At 45.7% G+C, this 22,864-nt stretch overlaps 1 protein-coding gene across 1 annotated transcript; it reads right to left on the bottom strand.

The window, feature by feature from the left end:
- Positions 1-37: 37 nt before the first annotated feature.
- Positions 38-17,361, bottom strand: TCFL5 (transcription factor like 5). Its single transcript, XM_005894005.3, is given in 7 exon segments — positions 38-819; positions 10,326-10,467; positions 12,318-12,564; positions 15,045-15,207; positions 15,488-15,674; positions 16,623-16,650; positions 16,653-17,361. Coding segments are annotated over 7 exon segments (1,518 nt in total). The 5' UTR covers positions 17,281-17,361; the 3' UTR covers positions 38-696.
- Between the last annotated feature and the right edge of the window lie 5,503 nt (positions 17,362-22,864).

Raw genomic sequence — 22,864 nt, 5'->3', positions numbered from 1 at the left:
ATCTGTTGTAACAAATAAAGCCACTCATTTGAAAAACTCAGTTCCAAACATTACAGTTTATTACACAGAACGTAATGACTCTATGAAAATGAGGGCACTGAAGCAATACTACTGTGACAATATTTCATTTATGGACAAAAGTACCTTTAAAGGAGGTCTCTGGAAAATTTCCAGCAAAAAGGTTTGAAAGAGGACTGCATTTTGCAATAAAGTTCGGTCCAGCTGGAAATCATTACAAGGGGAAGTGATAAACAAAAGAAATAAAATTCCCAAACTACTTACAGTTAAGAAAAATTTAACTCATTCTAGTTGCTAACGGGGCATATCTAAAATGTAAATAAAATAAGTAAAAAGCAATGTACCTTTTAAGACTAAAGAAATTACAAAGGATGTTAATTTTTTTGAGTTATCATGTTAAGAAAACATGATGGAATCAGACTGATAATTGAAAAATTACTTACTAATCGTCAAGATGTCTTCATCCCCAAAAGGTCTAAGAGGACATAAATGGGTAAGTATTTTGTTCTAGATAAATATTTCTACAAAATGGGCTTTCAAAGTCCACATTAGAGTCCCATGAGCTGAGACACGTCCCTCTCAAGTTAGACTGTCAGAGCGGAAGTCCAGGGTTGAGGTGATGTTTGCGTGTCACAAAGGCGTGGCTGTCTACTGCCCAGGAACCAGTGTTCACGTCCATCACTTGATCTCCACAGCTGGGCTGCTCTGTAGACTCTCCTGCGCAGGACATGTCACCAGGGAGTCTGGTCTGGTCAACTTTAGCCTTCTGCCAGTTTTACCGCAAAATACACTCTCAAATTCCTAAAATCGAGACAAGACCATCAATGTACTGTATGCACAAACATGAAAACTGCTATTTTCAAAAACACAAAAGGTTGACATTAAGAGCTAAACTACATCAAAACATATAGTTAAGGTGTCACAAATATATGTCACATCTTGTAAGGGGATAAAGATGGGGATTCAAACACTTTCCTTGGTTACCTTTACATGTATTTTTATTTCATTTTCCAAAAGATTCTCAAAATGCCAGACCATATTGTAAACCCTTCTGATGTTCAAAAAAACACCCCTAGTTTTTATTTTCATTGTGGTAACACAGACATAAACTCTACCGTTTTAACCATTTGGAAGTGTGCAATTCAATAGCATTAAGTATGTTCACACTCTTGTGCAAACCATCACCACTTTCCATTTCCAGAACTTTCCACCACCCCACACAGACCCCGTGTACCATTACGCACCCCTCCCACCAGGGGCATTTACAGTCTCCACCCCCTTGTTGCTAAGTGCTCAGTACTGGGCATGGCGATGGCCAGACTGAGGTGACTCCCCAGTATCCTACTGGCTGTGGGTCAAGTTAATGCCACTCTACCTCTAAATGCTTTAGAAAAGGCCTCGGTTTTAATGGCTGTATCTGTCTCAAGCTCACAAAAGGAGAAGGCGAGTGCAAGCAGACAACCTGAGGCTCACAGGCCTCCAGGAAACAAAAGATACAGGCCTGTGAGATGTAGAAGGCGGGAAGTCCCACAGGCCACAGGTTGGGCCCGCTCGCCAACATGAAGCTTTGCATGTCGTGAGACTTAACACTCTGTGACAACTTCAGCAGAGAATTCTTTTCCGTATAAAGTTTTTCATGTAATACACAATACTGAATAATCTTAATTGGTTTATTTCTCCCTGAGATGCGTCAGGAGTCTTCTGGAAAACTCAGAGTCAGTTAGAGAAGGAAACTTATTACAACCTGTTATCAATAGCAGCTCAATATTCCAGGAAAACTTTGCTGCCTTAATAGAGAGAGAAAACCATATCGAGTATTGTACCACCTTACTTTTAATAGCAAACTTCATTTACTTAATTCAATTCAGTCTAATCTGAGCCCATCATGACCACATGTAAAACACTTTCCTTAAGGTTCCTTTTCCACAAACCTTCCATCACTTTCTGTATACATATTAATTTGTCCTTTATTTTTGCCCATTCAGAAACAACAAGCTCTGGGACAGAACTATTCTCCCTTTACCCCATGAACAAAGATATTTCCATTCTTTATATCTTCCTCTCACTGAGGGTGAATATCCTACTTTCTTTACATACTGAAATGCTTCCCTTATTACTTTTAGTAGCTTAATTGCATATCTATTACAATTTTAACCCTTAAAAACTTTAATCTCTAGTGAAAACCAAGAAGCAAGTAATTGAACTGTTCTTTATATCAGCATGTTTTGATTGGCAAACTTAAGAACACATTCTGTAACCTCTCAAAGCATATATTTTCCTATGATACAATTTTTCAATTTAATGTGGTACAGGACATGTGTCTAATAAGCCCAAATAACTTAAGATTTTTTTCTCTCTCAGAAGACAAAAGGTGAACTTAGACTTGTCCAGCAATCAATGTTCAGTGTTTTATCTTAATGAAAAATGACTTAGACCTTTAATGAATTTCTGTCACAGAACTTAGTTGAGCAAAACTAGTTTCAAGTTACCAAAAATTTGGAAAAACTAATACATAATTATTCCTAAAGAGTTCATCTGAAAGCTTTTATCCCATTTATCTCTATTTTATTATTTATGATAATATTATACAGACATTACCCATCCAAAGATCACATAGCTTGTATTTCAATACAAAACTTATCAGTTTATAACTATTATCCCATTCTCTATCTCTATTATAAAACCGCCCTAAGCTGTATAATCGGAGAAGGCAATGGCACCCCACTCCAGTACTCTTGCCTGGAAAATCCCATGGATGGAGGAGCCTGGTAGGCTGCAGTCCATGGGGTTGCTAAGAGTCCGACATGACTGAGCGACTTCACTTTCACTTTTCACTTTCATGCATTGGAGAAGGAAATGGCAACCCACTCTAATGTTCTTGCCTGGAGAATCCCAGGGACGGGGGAGCCTGGTGGGCTGCCGTCTATGGGGTCGCAGAGTCGGACACGACTGAAGCGACTTAGCAGCAGCAGCAGCAGCAGCAAGCTGTATAACAGTAGCAAAACTTAGGTATCCATTAGCAAGCCATCTTTTCCCTATATCTACAGAGTATTATGGCCAGGCCATATTACAAAGGAAAATCATTTTTTGTACATTTTATTGGTTTGTGACTGAAAGCAGCCCAATTCTGGAGAATGTACCACAAAAGGCTGCATTTGAGAAGTGAGCTTGCGTCCCCAGGGCTGGCACACTTACACACAAGACAAAGAACAGGATTCCCGCACACAAAAACAAAAGGCAAATCCAAGCATTCCCTGAAGGTCCCCAAAGCTTCCTGTTTTAACAACAAACAAAATGCAAATGAAAAGACAGGAAATCGTGACCACCAGCGTCCTGGCAACTCACCCAGCAAAGGTAAAACTTAGTAACAGTTGGGATACGCTGAATTTACTTGATTTTAAAAAGGCTCTTTCTTCCCCCTTTGATTTGTACTTCTACTAATTAACCCACAACTAAAGTCACAGGCACTGTGAGTTGTGTCTGCATTTCAAGAACATGATAACAGTTGTAACTTCAGGGTTTCTCCTAGAAATATTTTGATCTCTGAGGGTCATGATACTGAGAAAATATCTAAGCCAGTTTTCTCTGATAGGCAAAAAAACCAGTTTCAGAATTTCAACAGTTTCATCTTAACCAATTTTCTCTAGAGTTTGAATGAAGAATGTTGTGGCCATGTGGTGTTTAAAAAAAAATCACTTTTCTTTTTATAGAAGCATAGTTGAACATTTAACAGTTTTGTAAAATACACCCTAGACTACAAGATAGAACAGAGCACTGATCACTCACACTTAATTATTCATGGCCAGTGTTGTCAAATACCAAGCAAATCAACAAGTCAAGGCAAACCTGTCTCTCAAGGCTCAAGTTCCCTAGTCTCAAAAGAGGGAGTTCCTAACCAGTGGCCATCAGAAACAAAGCCACATGACCAAGCCTTACTTAGTCCAAAAGGGAAAATCCCAATGAATACTCCTCTGCAGCTGAAGTCAATGTGATAGGGAAGAATACTCTGGTGTCGCCACACATCAGTTCCATTACTTACCAAAGACGTCTCAACCCGCCAATGTGAGCACCTTGTTTTCCTTTACCAGAAGTGCCATAGGCCAAGGACGCCCGGTCGGTGGCAAGCGCCTGGTGCTGCCCCTGAGAAAAGGTGCTCAGGTGCTGGACAGGATCCATCTGGGTCACTGAAACTCACTGAACCAAATCTGGGTCCACTTGCCCATGCACAGTAAAGCCAATTTACTGACACCAGGGTGTGGTGAAGGAAAGTGCGGTGTTTGTTGCAGGTACCAAACAAGGAGCTCAGATCTTCTGAGCATTAACACTGATCACTGGACAAGCCTAAGTTCACCTTCTTTCATCTTCTTTGAGAAAAAAAACTAAAGATGCTCAGGCTTATTACACACATGTCCTGTACCACATTAAATTGAAAAGTTGTAGGAAAACGTATGCTTTTAGAGGTTACAGAATGTGTTTGTATGTTTGCCAACCAAAACATGCTGATGTAAGTGAAGTGCAAGTCCCTCAGTCATGTCTGACTCTTTGTGATCCCCATGAACTATACTGTCCATGGAATTCTCCAGGCCAGAATTCTGGAATGGGTAGCCTTTCCCTTTTCCAGGGGATTTTCCCAACCCAGGGATCAAACCCAGGTCTTCTGCATTGCAGGCAGATTCTTTACCAGCTGAGCCACGAGGGAAGCCCAGGAATCCTGAAGTGGGTAGCCTATCCCTTCTCCAGAGGATCTTCCCAACCCAGGAATTGAACTGGGGCCTCCTGCGTTGCAGGCAGATTCTGTACCAACTGAGCTATCAGGGAAGCCCATGCTGATGTAAAGAACGGTTCAATTATTTGCTTCTTGGTTTTCACTAGAGATTAAAGTTCTTAAGGGTTAAAATTGTAATACATATGTAATTAAGCTTCTAAAAGTAGTAAGGGAAGGATTTCAATGTGTAAAGCAAGTAGGATATACACTGTCAGTGAGAGAAGATATAAAAAATGGAAATATCTTTGTTCAGGGGGTAAAGGGCAAATTGTTTTGTCCCAGGGCTTCTGGTCTCTGGATGGGAAAAAATAAAGGACAAACTAACACGGATACAGAAAGTGATGGAAGGTTTGTGGAAAAAGAATCTTAAGAGTTTTGCATGTGGTCAAGATGGGCTCAGATTAGACTGAAATGAATTAAGTAAATGAAGTTTGCTATTAAAAGTAAGCTGGTGCAAGACTCAATGTGGTTTTCCCTCTCTGTTAAGGGAGCAAAGTTTTCCTGGAATATTGAGCTGCTTTTGATAACCACTGCTTTTGATAACAGCTACTAAAACTAGCTGACTCTGAGTTTTCCAGAAGACTCCTGAGGCATCTCAGGGAGGAAATATTAAACTAATTGACATTATTTAGTATGTTAAATTACATGAGAAACATTATATGGAAAAAATTCTCTGATGTTGTCACAGAGTATAACTAATCATGACATGTAATACTGCACATGGGTGAGCAGACCCAAGTTTGGTTTAACAATATTTGGTGACCCAGATGGGATTTCCATTGCATCTGGGTGCCAAAATCTGTTACTGAACAGAATTTGGGTTCCCTCGCCTGCACACAGTAAAGCCAATCTACTGACACTGGGTTGTGGTGAACGAAAGTGCAGCATTTATTGCAGGCGCCAAAACAAGTTCGGGTCATTCGAGCATAAGCCACCCAGACTCCTTGTTTGGCACCTGCAATAAATGTTGCCCCTTTCTTTCACCACAACCCGGTGTCAGTAGATTGGCTTCACTGTGTGCAGGCGAGCGGACCCAAATTTTATTCAGTGACTTTCAACCTCATCAATTAAAAAACAATAAGGAAAATAGGAAAGGGAGCCACTGCATATTAAAAGATATTTAAGAGCTATGAACCAAACACAGTGTTTGGATACTGACTCAAATAAGTCAACTGTAAAACGACAGTTGTGAGCCAGAAAAATCTGGACAGGGATTGAGATTAAGGAAGAGGATGATGATGCGGTTGTGCTTGTAACCAGCACTTTCCTTTTTTAGAGACACATTTGCAAATGAAGAGATGTGACACCTGGAAACACTTTAAAATAATTTGGTGAGGGTGGGAGGATGGGGATGAATCGGTAAAATGAAGTTATGCCTGAGGCTGAGCTATGGGACACAGGCATTCATTATTCCAGTCTCTCCATTTTTGTGCGTGTATCCATTTCTGTTTTTTTGTTTTTTAAAGAACAGCATTCTTACACAATTAAGTCTAGGTTTATCTATTTTTATTGTGGTAAAATATATATAACATAAAACTTGCCATTTTTACCATTCATAAGTGTAAAATCCAGTGGCTTAAGTACACTCACAAAGTTGTGTAATCATCATCATTATTTCCAGAACTTTCTCATCTTTCCAAACTGAAACTCTGTCCCCATTAAATACTAACTCGCCATCCACCTCCCCCAGCCTCTGGCACCATTCTACTTTTTGACTGTATGAACCGGATGACTTCATATAAGTGGAATCATACAGTATTTGTATTTTTGTGTCTGTCTGTTCTCATTCAGCATCCTATTTCTGAGGTCCATTCATGTTGTGAGGCATGTGTCAGAACTTCATTCCTTTTTGTGGCTGAATAGTATTCTATTGGCTGTAGAAACATTCCGCTTATCCATTCTCCTGTTGATTGGATTATCTCCACCACTTGGATTGTTTCCATCTTCTGGTGACCGTGAATAACATGGCTATGAACACTGGTATACAAGTACCTGTTCAAGTCCCTGGTTTTCTACTCTCATGGGTATTTACAATACCCAGAAGTGGTATTGCTGGATTATACAGTAATTCTACATTTAACTTTTTGAAGAACCACTAGCTGTACCATTTTACATTCTCACCAGCAATCCCAAAGTTTTCTATTTCTCCACATCCTCACAAACACTTGTTATTTTGTTTTGTAATAGCCACACCTAATGGGTGGCAAAGACCCAGATGCTGGGAAAGATTGAAGGCAGGAAGAGAAGGGGACAACAGAGGACAAGATGGTTGGATGACATCACTGACTCAATGGACATGAGTTTGAGCAAGCTCTGGGAGATACTGAAGGACAGGGAAGCCTGGTGTGCTGCAGTCAATGGGGTTGCAAAGAGTTGGACACGACTGAGCGACTGAACACCACCACCACCACTTAATGGGTGTGAACTAGTATCTCATATCCTTAAAGTGCTTTTGATCTGCATCTCCCTGATCATTAGTGATGTTGAGCATCTTTTCATGTATTTATTGGCCATTTGCTCATCTTCCTTGGAGAAATGTCTATTCAAGTCCTTTGCCCGTTTTTGAATTGTGTCGTCTTTTTGCTGCTGGACTATAGTAGATTTAAACTTATTTTATGACCACGAAGGGAAGTGTAAGCACTGTGTCTGCTGCCACTGCTCTACCTCCCAAGTCATCTGGAGCTGCTGGAGTGCTCCGTCTGACCAAGTGGTGACCGAGACGGCCAGCCCGCCCAAGGCCTTCTGCCATTTGCAACAACCACCTACGCTCAGAGGCTGTATCTGTACATAAATATACTCTAATTTTCTTCCCAATATTTAAAATATTTTCAGTGGATCTTAATATAAAATGAACCATGGTTTGATCATTTTCTGTATTCTGACACCCCAAGCCGAAATATAAAATATTTATATTTTATAAATATATTTTATAAAATATAAAATATTTATTTGAGAAGGTAGAGTTTACCTTTGAGAATAACTAAACAGAAGTCATCATTTCTCAGATGTAAGAAAGTTCTTCAAGAGATTTTCTAAACAACCTTCACACAATGAGCAGACTACCTCTGGGTAGCCATCTTTATTCTCAATAGTTCTGCCGGAAGTAGAGTTCAGGTGTAGCTCAATCCAGACTCTCACACAGTCCCTGGGACTTGACTCATGGGAACTTGGAGGGACAGTGAGAGAGGGAGACAAGTGGATGTCTCCTGCCCTCGAGTGCACCAAAGGTAAACTATCACTCTGCCTGGTTCAATTAGCATCTATCTCAACAAAACCTCATTGAAATAATTGAGTTCTAAGGGATTTTTACAACTCATCAGACACCTTGAAATGATATCTGGTCAAACTTGATATTCACATTACATTTGTAAGTAGGAGAATGCCAATGATAAAATCTGTATTTTTAGTAGGAAAAAGAAAGATTGTTACAGTTACATGACAAGAAATTATATCAGGAAGTCAGGAAGAGGAAGAAAACTGGTGTCATCCATAGACAGAGAGGAGAGAATCAAAGGCAAAAGGTTAATGAAATCAAGAGGGGTGACAAGCCTCAGGGCCCAGGGGGGAGGGGGTGCCCCAACACTCAGCTGCACGAGAGCCCCAAGGAGACAGGACCGGCGAATCACAGTGGGAAGTGCCACACGGGCTCTCGGAACAACAGGTGTGACAGACAAAGAGAGGACAAGAAAGGCCTGAACCGTATTTCATAACCTTGACCTAATAAACGTACAGAATTCACCAAACAGAGAATGCATGTCCTTTCCAAATAAACACAGAATTTTTAAAAATTTGACTACATAAGCCGTCACAATGGAAGTCTCAGCAAGCTGTTAAAAACTGCCATCTTTACAGATCAGAATGTGAGAAACAGGATAGATAAAATAGACAAAATACTATTCTTAAAAAGCAGAGTCTTGGACTTCCCTGGTGATCCAGAAAGGGCAGTGGGATGAGATGTATACTGAAATAATCTTGGCAAATTACTTAAGACTTTTATGTATTTTACCTTTAAGAACAAAAATGTTCATGTAAGTGGGAGGGGGGACGTCACTAACGAAACAGTAACGACACAAAGGTTTAGGATTTTCCAGTCTAATTCTCCCCAAAATTGCTGATATTACTTCAGCCTGTTTTTTGATGGGTCCTGTAAGCCGACACAGAAACAATTTACAAACTCAATGTAATTAAATTTCAGAAATATTCAGGAAACCTAATACACACAAAAATTAATATGTTTTAAACTATTTAATCTTTGAATATAGAGACAGTTAAGTTCTTTTGGTTGTTGTAAACACCATCATCATATTTGAATCAATCATATGAATAATAATTCACCATTTACAAGGTACACAGAGCCAACCATTAAATTCATTTTTTTAAACATAGAAGCTTTATTTTATTACAATAAACCAAGTATATTGCTAAAAAATGTTAAAAAAATAACCAGAATAACCACATTATAAATAACCATAAATGATCCAATTAGCACAAATCTAACATAGGTATGGCTTTAAAAGGCAATTAAAAATATACAATGAAAATAAGGAACTTGACGAAATTACAAAACTCACAAGATGGAAATGCACATGGGCAGAGGAGAGGAAATGGAGAAGAGAAACTCTCAGCACTCAGCCTGACAGGCTGGCTGTGGGAGAGGCATGCTCAGGCCCCCAGGATCTAGACATAGGAGGCTCTTTCTAAAATGGTTCCCTGTTTATTACACCAATGTCAGCTCAGTTCTCTTATTAGACTTATGCTTTGTCAACAGCAGCATGACAGCTGGGACCAGGAGCAAAACCAGGGCGCTCTTCACTAACCACGTGCCCCCACCTCAAGTTCTGAGGCAGGTACCTGGACCCAAGGTTCCCTGAGGCAGAGCACAGGAGCCACTGCCGGGCACATTCTCTCATCTGAAACCCCAAGGAAGCGGGTGGGTCGGACCCTCGCTAACATCCAGCATCAGGTCCCACCAGGAGCCCAGCTGGCTCACAGGGTATCAATGGCTCCTCAGCCCCAAAAGACAGGGTCAAGGTTGAGGCGCTCACTGTACCAAGAAACTGAGATGCTTGCCGCAGGTCCCCGCATAGTCCTCCATCACCCGGGCCGAAGGGTCTCTCTGCTCTGTCTTCTCAACACGTTTGATAACCAGACTGTTTGATTATTTTTGACAATGAATTGCCTCTTTTTGTTTCTATTTGTGCTTTATCCCTTTCACAACAATTTCTGAGGGCAAAAATTCACACCCTACAGGCCTGTCTCTGAAACCCCACTGAGCCCCCATACAGATCAGGTGTCTCCTTGCTAGCTGACAACTGACAATGCAGGCTCATGCTCTGCGGTTGGTGGACAAACCCAGCTGTGCTTCGTACTTTGATAATAGATAATTCCATCATTAACAAGCAGGGTGTTACTCACACTGGACTCAGTATCTGATATTAAAGTCCAGGAAACAAAGGACAGTTTGGGACATCTTCAAGGAAAAGGATAAATAGCAATACTGACCCATTTATAGGACTGAAAGTCTCCTGGCCTAGATACTAACCTTTTTAAGAGAATCTCCATGCCTCTCCTGAATATATTTCAGGAATGCTGTGGTCCACTGCAGAGTCGTGGCCTTATCTGTCTCAGCGTTGCAAAACGGGACTAAAAGGTTCAACTCGTCACAGCAAATGCGGATTCTGCGCCTATGGTCAAAACCCAAATTAATCACATCAAAAAGCTGATGCAGAACAAGGGAATAAAGTGAATGCCTATGTTCCTCAAGGAATTAGCTAAGAGCAGCTCCTCCCTCACCAGGATCCCCTCTGCAGCACCAGGCCCCCTTGAGGGCCAACTCAGCCTTGTCGCGCTCCCTGGAGAGTCTCCCCTCTTTACTTCTCCTGGGGTACATGCAAGGGCCAGCTCCAAGCCTCTAGAGCAAGGATGGACCCAAAGCCCCAAAACCAGAAGCAAAACTGTGTATGTGCTTCTTCTGGGCAGAATGTTCTTTCACTCAACAGGCCTTTACCTGCCCGCTAGGTGCCAAGGAGCTCACACAAGCTAGGACTCAGAGCACTCATCCTTCAAGGGGTCCCAGTTCATTTAGAACACAGACTACCAGCCTGTTAATGTTCCCAAACCTGGTCTTTTTAGAGATGATTTACATAACTGGAGGCTTACTCTTAGACTATTTTTAACTTTCACGAATTACACTCAGTGCTGCACGAGCTGATGTGGAACACTTGATACAATATGGCCCTTGTTGCTCATCTTCCCATGTGTACACTCAGAATTTAAGAGAAACTTTGTAAGGTAGCAACAGTGGGAATTCACTAGATGCTCTGTAACCACAGGCACCAGGCCCAACGTCTCAGCTTGTTTGATGCTGGCGTCCCACTTCAAACACCTATTTCATACACAAGGAACTTATAAGGAGACGAGAGGAACAAGAAGGTTGTTAAACTAGGAAATGGCAGAGGAAGAATTCAAACCTTCACTGTCAACAGGTAGTAGTAAGTAAAAGGCTTTTTGTCAGATGGTATGTACTCAGTAAATGTTTATTAAATACATGTCAGAGTGGGAACAATGCCCATTATAATTCACAGTGAGTTCAGTTATGTGTGGACACATATTTAGGTGTCTAGCTGCCTAGCTTTAATATTTCCCTTTAAAAAGAAATAAATTGCCTTAGTCCAACACTATAGGTTCAGAGACGAATATATGTCTTGCTCAGTGCTCTAGTTCTTGAGCCTAAAACAGAAACTAGTACAGTACTCAACAAATGACTAACTAACTATATGTGAGGGAATCATCATGTAAAAACCCAGCTGCAATGGAAAATATAACCACCTTTGGATCTATGCAAAACAGCACAAATAAAATCAACAGATAAAACAACTCACATAAGCTGTAACCTCCTCCTTCTCCAACATTATTAGAAGACCCAACAAAACTGAGTGACTCAGTGACCAGTGACCCTGGCCTGCACCTTGAAACTCAGATTTGGGGGATCCCACCACCACCAGTCACCACCCTGTGACTAAGCCGTGGTGCAAACAACACGGCTTATGCCAAATACCAGCTTTCCTTCCGGGGTCTGGGATCTGGCTGCAGCCGATAAGGAAGGCCCCCACGGTCAGCCCCCTACTAGTAGGATCCCAGGGCGCCAAGTCTCTCAACCGCTCTCCTGGCTGGGGACACACTCCCATGGCTTGGGGCTGACAGGCATCCCGAGTGGCTCCACTGGGAGGGGTTCCTGGGAGCTGGTGCCTGGTCCCCTGGCTCTCCCCACACGCCTCTGCTGGCTCTGCTGGGTTCTTTGTCCAAAACAGACCAGAGCCACGAGTGTTCCCAGTGATTCATCAAGCCTGGGGGTCGTTGTGAGTACTCCCACCTCACAAAACACAGTGGCCGCTGACTCCTGCCGGCTTTCTCTCCCTTTGAATATAGAAATGGCGACACCATCATTTTCTACAAAAGGCTGCCTGCCACCAGCACTGCCCACCACCTGCTTGGCGTCTGAGACAACCCTATGCTGCCGATGTTCAGGCCTTACCTTCGGTCTCTTTCCATGCGGTTGTGCCTCTCCCTGCGTTGGGACCGGCCCCCCTGCGGCCCGCTCTGGGTCTGCTCTCCAAGGGTGGCCTGGGATGACTCTGCTGACTGCCAAGCTCCCTGTGCCGCTGTGGAGCCTTCGCCCACGTTCTGAATCTCTCCAAGGGCTCTTCGTTCTACGTTTGTGTCCAACTGACGTATCCTACTCCGATTCCTCTTACTTATGGCTTGTTTACATAGCGCTTCTTCTTTGCAAAAGAAGGAAAAAGTGGTATTTTAATTTTTCAGTTCTTCTTAACTTACCCTCGTAAATGCTGAATATATTTTTCAGTATTTTCAATCCAAGATGTAAACATGAATGGATAAGGTGCACACAGAACTGAACAGGAAGCCTCAGTATTCCACAGGGGCAGCTGGCACAGAGCTCCAGGTTTCAAACTATAAAACTGAACATAAACCAAATTAAAATACACTGAGTATTATGTGATCAATAGAGTTTGTCAAAGGTCTCTCCTTTAAATCAAGAGGCATTTTAACTGGGATCTCTGAATAGAGAAACCAAGAAGCTGTTTGATTTTCCTGATATTCAGGATGGAATCTGGGATTTTTTTTAAACCCAGAAGTATTTTCTCCAATTCTTGATATGCAATTATTCTAAAATGACAACTGATACTATAACTGCAATGTTCAGAAAAGGACAAAACCTAAGTGGTTTAGGGTTAAACATGCCCTCACCTTACAAATGAGATTCCTTCCCTCTACAAAACCAGTAATCACATCATAGCTGTGACGTGTGCTACAGAAACATGTCAAGTTCCCATCAAACAGGGGTCTAGCTAATACAAGTGGTGATGAGCATTCCCAAGGTGCCATACAAAGCCAAATCTTCTACAGTGACATAATTGCTGAACACAAATTTCAGAATGGGGATAACTTTTAAAAAGACATAGAGGGGAATTCACAAGTATCAGTGATGTTTTGTTTCTTAAGCTGAATAGTCAGTACAGGAACTATTTTAATATTAACCTTTGTACCTTACAAATGTTAACGTATACTTTCGCATACAACGTCACAGTGACCAGGAAAAATTAATCACTGATGTGGGAGAAAGCAGGAGCACTCCATCACTATCCTGTCCCCATCAGCTCTCAGAAAGCACACTGTGTGAGCTGTGTTATTGTTGGACAACATGAAAAAGAATGCTTCCCAGGAAAAATGGATTGAGAGTTAACGTCAGAGGTAAGCAAAGTTTGTCTTCAGCAGTTTCTTTATGTCTAAAATGTTCTGAATCACCTTATGGCCTCTTGCTCCCAACTCAATCCTTTGCCCATCTGCAGACTGTCCCCACCAGGGCTTCCCAGGTGGTGCTACTGGTAAAGTATCCGCCTGCAATGCAGGAGACGTGGGTTCGATCCCTGGGTCAGGAAGATCCCCTAGAGAAGGAAATGGCAACCTGCTCCAGTATTCTTGTCTGGGAAATCCCATGGACAGAGGAGCCTGATGGACTACAGTCCATGGAGTGGCAAAGAGTCAGACACGACTGAGCGACTAAACCACCACCACTCAGTTCAGTTCAGGTCAGTCACTCAGTCGTGTCCGACTCTTTGTGACCCCCATGAATCGCAACACGCCAGGCCTCCCTGTCCATCACCAACTCCCGGAGTTCACTCAAACTCACATCCATCAAGTTGGTGATGCCATCCAGCCATCTCATCCTCTGTCGTCCCCTTCTCCTCCTGCCCCCAATCCCTCCCAGCATCAGAGTCTTTTCCAATGAGTCTACTCTTCACATGAGGTGGCCAAAGTATTGGAGTTTCAGCTTTAGCATCATTCCTTCCAAAGAACACCCAGGACTGATCTCCTTTAGAATGGACTGGTTGGATCTCCTTGCAGTCCAAGGGACTCTCAAGAGTCTTCTCCAACACCACAGTTCAAAAGCATCAATTCTTCGGCAATCAGCTTTCTTCACAGTCCAACTCTCACATCCATACATGACCACAGGAAAAACCATAGCCTTGACTAGATGGACCTTTGTTGGGAAAGCAATGTCTCTGCTTTTGAATATGCTATCTAGGTTGGTCATACTTTCCTTCCAAAGAGTAAGTGTCTTTTAATTTCACGGCTGCAGTCAACATCTGCAGTGATTTTGGAGCCCAAAAATATAAAGTCTGATACTGTTTCCACTGTTTCCCCATCTATTTCCCATGAAGTGATGGGACCAGATGCCATGATCTTAATTTTCTGAATGTTGAGCTTTAAGCCAACTTTTTCACTCTCCTCTTTCACTTTCATCAAGAAGCTTTTTAGTTCCTCTTCCCCTAAAATCTCTGAACGGATTTCAGACTCATGCCTCATTCATGAAGTATGAAATTAAAAAAAAAAAAAACTTTACATCTGTCAGCAACTTGAAGGTAACGAAAAATGTACATAAGTCTATCATTTTTCTGTTTAAAGAGGTTACTGTTAAGAAAAACCAGCCTCTAAACTGAATATTTCCAGGCCAAGTATAAACTCGATGTTCAAAATTGGTATGAATGTTCAAAGTGAGGTGACTAAAGCAGAGGGAGGAAAGGGTTCCTAAAATGCAAGCAGACTTCCAAGATTATTTCATATGTTTATAAACCACCTCCCCCTTCTCCCACCCATGGCCAATTAAACCCACCCAACATCAAGGGCAAAGCTCAGGCAGGAAGAGAAAGCATCTGCCAGCTTCTGCCGTATCACTTACCTCCTACTTTAATCCAAACCTGCTCAGGCAAAGCTTTGTTTCTACTACCCAAAGTCTGCTTAGTGGATTCAATTTCTTGCTGATAACAGAAAGAAAATGCTCTTGGCAATCCAATATCCTGATGCTTGGCAGTTTCAAGTATAGAACATGAGTTACTAGAACTCTGGAGAAAATGAAGCAATAAGAACTTTATCAACATGTGACAATCTTCTCTCTACGTACAAATAAAATGCACTTTAACAGAAATAACACCAAAACTATTCATATGAACTTGAAGAACTTTTATAAGCACTTTTAAGTATCCCCGAACCACATAAATACTCTCGATTTCAAAATGTTATTGCGCTTAATGAAAGGGAAAAAAAAAATCCTTGGGACCTAACTAAAATACAACTTATCCTTTTAATACAAAAGAGCAAAGCTTTACAAATTATTTTCCCTACCTGTGTTTGTGAAATATTAGAATTTCCACTAGTAGCGCAAGCATTTGTAGTAAACAGAGGGTATGTAAATTGCAAAGCAGTAGTTGCAGCAGTAGTTTTATTTTTCACTAATGTTGTACATTTGTTTTGTTGTTGATGAAGAGGAACATTCATTAGTTCGGATGGATGGCGAATAAGAGTAACCAAACTGCCAAGACAAAAGAAACCCAGAAACACGTGAAGTGTGTGTGGCCGGTAAGTTTCCTCAAACACCACAATCACTTAGTATCACACTTCCGTGGTTATCATTAGATTTTCTAGATAACAGATTCTAACTCGAATCTGTTACCATGAAAGGCCCCTCATCATGGAAATCTCTATAAAACAATTATCCACTAGTGTTGTAGGGGACAAGTTCAAACTATCTTCCTCACAATGCAAGGTGAAGCTGTGTGTCATCTTTCAGTTACAACTCCCTTCCCATCCCACTTCTGACACCAATCTCTGGTGGTTTGTTTTGTTTTGTTTTGTTTTGCCATCCTCCAAAATCTGACGACTATGGGCAAAATGGGGGGAAAACTACAGTGTGGGGACAGTCAGAAAACTGAGGAGACACCCCAGCAGACAGGTTACTCCCCTCCAGGAGGCGCTGGGAGAGTGCCTGTGAGCTGGCAGTCTGGCTGCAGGATGAAGCTGCTTTTCACTCGAAGCCTCACAACATGACCTCTCTCCTTCCAGGGCTGTATCTGCACAGCGTGAGGTCAGCCTAAGCCTGAGTCAATGCAAGGGGAAGCGGAGGCCTCTCCTGACATTTAGGTAGGCGATCTGGGGAAAAGCCTTGATCCTCAGGAGCATCTGTGCACTTAACTCATCTCTCTTCCACGTGCAGACGCAGACAGAGTGCACACCATAAAGGAAATGCTATGGGATGTGTACGCAAGACCTGCTCACTCTGCCTGCACAGAGCACACAACGTCTCAGGTCGGCCCCAGGCCCTCTTGAGGCCTGCTCCCTGTTATGATGCAAGCTGCACGGAGGCTGCTAGCCTCTGCACATGACCCTGGTCTACACCCAGACCGAGGCTGGTGCTTCTCTGCACCGGGCCCTGGTCTACACCCGCACCCGGCCGGGCCCGGTCGCCAGAGGATGCACCCACTTGTTGAGCGCCACGCCGGGCTCCGGGGCTCCGCGCCGCGCGGGGCGGGCGGGGTCTCGGCAGGGATGCTGTTGAAGCGATCCTCCAGGCGGACGCGCACCGCCGACTTGGCCCGCGCCTCCGGCGCGCCCTCCGCGTTCTCCTTGCCGGCGCCGTCGGGCGCCTTGGGCCGGGGTGCGCCCGGGCCCGGGCCGTCGGCGCCCGGCGTCTTCTCGGCGGCGGGAGCCGCGCCCGCTTCGCTCAGCAGCATCATGCGCAGCTCCTGGAAGTCGATGTGGCCCAGGCACTGGTTGGCGCCTGCGAAGCCGCCGTCGGCCAGCGTGGGCGGACACAGCACTGGGTACACGGGCGGCGCGCCCCCCGCCGCCGCGGCTGCCGCGCCCCCCGCCGCCGCGAAGCTTCCCGCCGCCGCGCCGGGCGCCGCCGCCGCCAAGAAGGCCGAGTTGAGGCGCGTCTCGAGCTCGCCGTCGGCCGCCGCCGCCTCCATGTGCGAGTAGAGGATGTGCTGCAGTTGCGTGTACTCGATCTCCGTCATCTCCACCAGGCTCAGGTCGGTGGTCGTGAAGCTCAGCCCCGCCTCGCCCAGCGTCGCGTCCGCGCCCTCGGGGCCCGCCGGCCCGCCCGCCTGCGGCGGCTCCCGCGGCCCGGGGCCCGACATGCCGGCGCCAACGGCGTGGGGCGCGCGGGCGGGCCGGCGGGGCCAGGCCGGGCGGGCGGGGGCGCGGAAACCGCCAGCCGCAGCGCGCCTGCGCCGCCTGCCCGCAACGGCAGCCCCTCCCGGGTGCGGCCCCGCCCCAGCCCCGCGGCCCCGCCCCGCGGCCCGGCCGGGCCAACCGCCCGCCCCGCCCCGCCCCCGCCACGGCTCCACCTCCCGGGCTGCGCGCGCAGGTAGAGGGCGCGAAGGGGGTGGGGCGGAGCCTCCGGGTCCAGAGGCCGCGGGGCTGGACTACCTGGGTTCGCGCGTCCGCGAGTCGAGACCACTGTAGTCCAGTGTCGCGGGAGCAGACTGCCTGGGGCCTGGCCTGGTATCGGGTCGCAGGTACCTCTCCAAGCAATGCACCTCCTCGAGTTCACGGATTCACGGGTTGCTGTGCGGGTAGCCCCTTCTCGGGACACGAGGGTTCCGTGCGTCCGAACAGCAAACAAGTGAGACAGCGGCCCAAAGTACAGGTGTGACGAGGCAGTCTGTGCCTAGGTGAAAACTCAGTCAGGTAGATAAAAACACGCGGTGCCGGTTTCGTCCTAGAACAGGCAGCGCTCCTGTAATCAATGCATGCCGCGAATACTGGCCAGTGGTGAGTGTGGTGCACATGCCACATAGGTTCATCCTTTTAAAGTGTGCCCTTTGGGGGCAGTGTATTCACATCCCATCACCACAGTCAGGTTCAGAACATTTTCACCCCAAAGAACCCCATACCCATTAGCACTCCCTACCCACTAACCTCCTTTCTGTCCTTGTGGGTTTGCTAAGCCTGGGCCTGTCCTCTAAGGTGTAGGTACTGTGTCCACCTCTCAGCCATGCCCCCACATCACCCAGTGGTTGTTTTCTGTAGGGGAACCAGGTAGTTCAAGGACAGGCCTGTGCCTGAAGGCACAGTTCTTCCACCAGGCTGTCAATGTTGTGCTCATTCCATTAAAGCTCAGATGGCCCTCCTTGGAGTGGCATTCATTTCTTCTGTAGTATCTCTTCTTCGGACAATATAAAATAGTCCTATGCATTTGCTTTGATAGTTTGCTTTTTTTTTCCCCACTTAGTATGTCCCCAGTAGGGAAATGATGAATCACTTGCTCAATAAAAGATATCAGGACATCTGATTAATCATATAGAGAAAAAATTAAGAATGCTTTCCCCCACACCAGCATAATAATTAGTTTCAGATCATTGAAATACAAAATTGTATAACCAATAAGTATACAGGATGATATCAATAAAATATATGAGACGATTCTAAGCATGACACCAACACAGACCATAATGTGCACAGACTTGCCCTGGCGAACTTGTTTAAAAGCAGATTCTAAAAAAAAAAAAAAAAGGCCTGGGTAGGTCCCAGAATGCCCCGTTTCTAGGGAGCCCCCAGCTGATGTGTGTGCCTCTGATCAGTGGACCCCACTCTGAGTAGCAGAATCACAGAGTACGCGGAAATTTACAGTGTTTAAAAGAGAAAATAAAGATTATATTCAACTTGGCTTTTCATTTACCAGAAATAAAGATCACTGGCACCTACAGTGTTTTTTGTGTTTCTTGATTTGCATGGATTCCTTGCAAATAGCAGTTTCTGAGCTTTCTTTTATTTAGACATGAAACATGAGAATGATCTGGCTTTAGTGAAGCTTATTTTATAAATCAAATGTGAAGAAAATATCAAACATGCTTACTTCAGACTCTAAATGTGGCTCCCAACAGTTCTGGTCTAGCCCTCCAGGGCAGCCCTCCTTAGCTGAGGAGTCAGGCAGAGCCCAGGGAAGGTCAGGATGGGACAAAGCCCACCTCCAACACTTGGCTCCCTTGAGCCAAAAGTAGGCCCCTGTTCCAAACATGCCAAAAAAAAAAAAAGTAAACAGCATCGTGGAGCAGTGCAAAAGGCTGCCTTTTGAGGCCAGGAGGGGCCACCCTGTGGCCAGGCTATGCTGTAGGGGAGACCTGCACGGCCAGCTGGGCCACGTTCCTAGCAGCCCCTCTCCTGTGTGTTCGTGATCGGGGGTCAGCAGAGACAGTTCTGCACGAGATCTGGAGGCCAGAAGAGGAGCTACAGCCTCACAGATTTTTCTACTCAGAGGTCACACCCTGGGACCACACGTGTGGCGATCCCCCTCTTGGGGACAGCAGCTCCACCCACTGTTCCACCTCCTAGGGGCCCACTCAGCCTCTGTCGAGCCCAGTGTGCCTCTAAGCCTTGCAATACAGTGCCCAGCTTCTCAGGCCGGACTATCAACTCTGGGGGTGCAAAAAAACATAGGAGAGAAGCCGGTCCTTCCTCAGGGAACCTGACCTGTCCTCACCCCATTCTCCACACCTTCCCTCAGCCGGTCCTGTCTATCCAGCTCCCACAGCCAAGCTAAGCCTGCAGACCAAGCCCTGATATGTCACCCTGTCCCTGTCTCTGTCTTTCCCTCTCTCCCTCCCTGTCTCCCCCTGACCCAGATAACGAAGCGACAGTGAAACCCGCAGCTCCAAGTCTTCATGTTGTGTGCTGTGCATCTTGTTGCTGTGACTTGTGGGTTTCATTCACTCCTTAAGGAGTAAGATGAGTGGAGAAATCTTTGTTAGAGATGTGATTTTAATCAGCTGCTTAGGAGAATTTGCAGAGTCTGACAAGACTGAGCAACTAGCACAGCGCAGAGCCCTGAGTAATATTTGTTGTCACATGACCTGGGCCTGTGATGTGTGTTCCTTGAAGCAACTTGGGAGAAATTGATTAAATATTTTTGTGACCAATTACTAAATATTTGCAAAAATTAATTGTTAAGTATTTAATTTTGTGTTTTAAGTGTTTGATACTATCTTTAAATATTTCTAAAAATACTGTTTAATAGATTGATAGGAGTAAGAAATAGGACACAGAACAAAATACAAGTTTCCCTCTGCTTTCTCGAAGGTGCCTCGTCTGTTAAAGTATCAATAAATTACACACACAAGGAAAGACAAACCAAAGGAAAATTTAAAGCCACTAACTTGGACTTCCAAGGAAATGAATGCGTCAGCCTGCCAGGTCAAGAGACCAACAGTTCAATGACAATGGGCAGGTGGCCCGCAGGAGTCAGACCACCAGAGGCAGGGAGAGGGCTGAGGCTATAGTTAAAAAGTAAAGTGAAGTCACTCAGTTGTGTCTGACTCTGTGACCCCATGGACTGTAGCCTACCAGGTTCCTCTGTCCATGGGATTTTCCAGGCAAGAGCACAGAAGTGGGTTGCCATTTCCTTCTCCAGGGGATCTTCCCAGCCCAGGGATCGAACCCAGGTCTCCTGCATTGCAGGCAGACGCTTTACGGTCTGAGCCACCAGGGAAGCCGAGAGGGAAGCCACCAGGGAGGCTATAGTTAAAAACTGGAAAATCACAACACATTAAAAGCAGCCCGAGGTGGACCTGCGCTGCAGAGAATTAGCGCTGAATGTCCAGGGCTCGGTGGAGAGATTTCAGGACTGGTCTGGGAAAAGTTCAACGGAGCAGGGTGTCAGAGCCGTGGCTATGCTGGGGTGTCCTGACCCGCTCAACCACGTGGTGAAGAGAAGGAAGCAGCAAAGGGACCCAAGCCTTCTCTCCCTCGCTCCCACCCCTTCCTCCTTCCCCACTCTGTGTTCTTTAAACAAAAGGAAAGTGTTCCTTTACTACTTACATGATGACAGATGTCTATGGGTAGCCAGTCCATCATCACAGATGAAAGGATGCATGTGGTCCAGGGGAGAGGTGTGACCTCAGCCGAGCTGCCTTTCAGGCTTGAGCCGCTTTCTTTTTGTTCCTGACGTGCAATATGTGTGTGTGTGTGTGTGTGTCCATGTGCATGTGTGTACAGGCAGGAGCTGGGTCTCACCCAGCAGTTGCCAGCCCAGCACAGTCTCCCTGTGGGTCTGGGTGTCACTCACAGTCAAGGTCATGAGAGCAAACAGCCTCCATAGCTGCCATGGGACAGGACCCCTTGTCCCCCGAATGCCTCCACCCTGCTGCCATGCCCACCACCCTGCTCTGTCTGCCTCCTGTCCCCTCTGGCATGTCCTGAGCAGAGTCTTGCAGCTGATGGCCTTGGCCTGGGGCCAGTATCTCACTGGACGCATGTGGCTCCCCCTGGCAGTTGGGCCTCAATCCACCCTTACGTTGGCTAAAGGGCACCTGGGTGGTTTTCTGCTTTGGGCGATCGTGAATATGTATCACCAGAAATATTCAAGTTCTCGCACCCTTGGGGTGACATTGCACCCCTGGGAGCACATGCTTTGGGGTGAATGTAGAGGGGCATGGCTGGTTTGCATGGACTTCAGGGACAAGTCACTGATTGGAAACTGGCAGCTCTTCTCTGGGGGTGCTGCCTTCCCTCTACACTGTCCTGCGTCCTCGCCAGCACTTGCCACTATCAGCTTTCTGACTCACGCTGTGTAACTTTCCTGGAGCAGTGTCCATGGCAGCTGAATTCCTCTTCTTTTTACTGATACCCTGATTTCTCTGTTGCAGCCAGAGGTGGCTGTGTGCCCACCTGGCCAACGAGGTCAAACCAGACATTTTAAAGGGGCGACGCTGGCTTCCTCCTACAATAGTGAAGGGATGATGTGATGGTTCCAAAGGCAGCCTTCTTGCAAACCAGAGGACAAGAGTCATGAACAGTGGATGGCAGTGCAGGGGCCCCTCAGTGACATCATAAGTCAGTCCACTTGCTGGGGCTGCCTGTCCCCCACCTTCATGTGTTGCTCAAAGATGCAAAAATCTCTGTACCTCTTTGGTGATCCCTGCCTGAGCACCAGGAACACAGGTACAGGAAAAGGAGGCCAGAGGCACTGCAAGGAACTCGTGCCTCTGGACAGCGGCACCTGGGGAATCTTGGTTTCCCTGGGATACCTCTCATTGCCCCCATTCCATGAACATGTGGGACCCCACATATCTCCAGGGAGCATACATTCTCTGGGAAGGAGAAGCTTGAAATCTTTTGAACAATGTGAAAAATGAAAATTAGGCTTTTGATGAATACTTGATATCTTTGGGAATCACCCAGGTTATAAGAAGTGAAAAAAGATACAAGAACGTATAGAATCCCAATTGTGTAAAAGAAAAATGGAGGGAAAAGGGATTAAGGGAAAAGGCACACAGCCGATGACCTGTTGGGTGGGAAGATGTGGGTGGTCTTGGTGGGTCTCCCCTTTCTTAAGTGTCTGACAAGAAGCAGGCTTCACAATCATTCGAAACCTGGAGCTCCAATCCTCATCTTGAGGGACCTGGGTTGCGGCTGGGGCTCGTATCCCGGTGCACCTGCTTCCCCCAGCCCTGCCCAGTGTCTGTCCTGCAGCACTTGGGCTTCTCTCTCTGGCAGGCGTCACCAAGGTCAGGCTAGCACCATGGGTTCTCCACAGATGAGCCTCCTTCCTGGGCCATTGTGTGTCAGCGAGCCTGATGCATTTCCAAGATGGCAGTGGTGGCAGTGGCCCCAGGCTGGGGTCCCTGCACTCACCCCTGGTTTCTCATGTGTTCAGCTGGGTAACCGATGGTCAGTTACTGACTCTTCAGCCCACGGGGTGGAGTCTGTCCTGCCCCAGGGACG

The sequence above is a fragment of the Bos mutus genome, chromosome 13, assembly GCF_027580195.1.
Source record: "Bos mutus isolate GX-2022 chromosome 13, NWIPB_WYAK_1.1, whole genome shotgun sequence".
Lineage (NCBI taxonomy): Eukaryota > Metazoa > Chordata > Mammalia > Artiodactyla > Bovidae > Bos > Bos mutus.
This window is presented reverse-complemented; position numbering and strand designations above follow the sequence as displayed.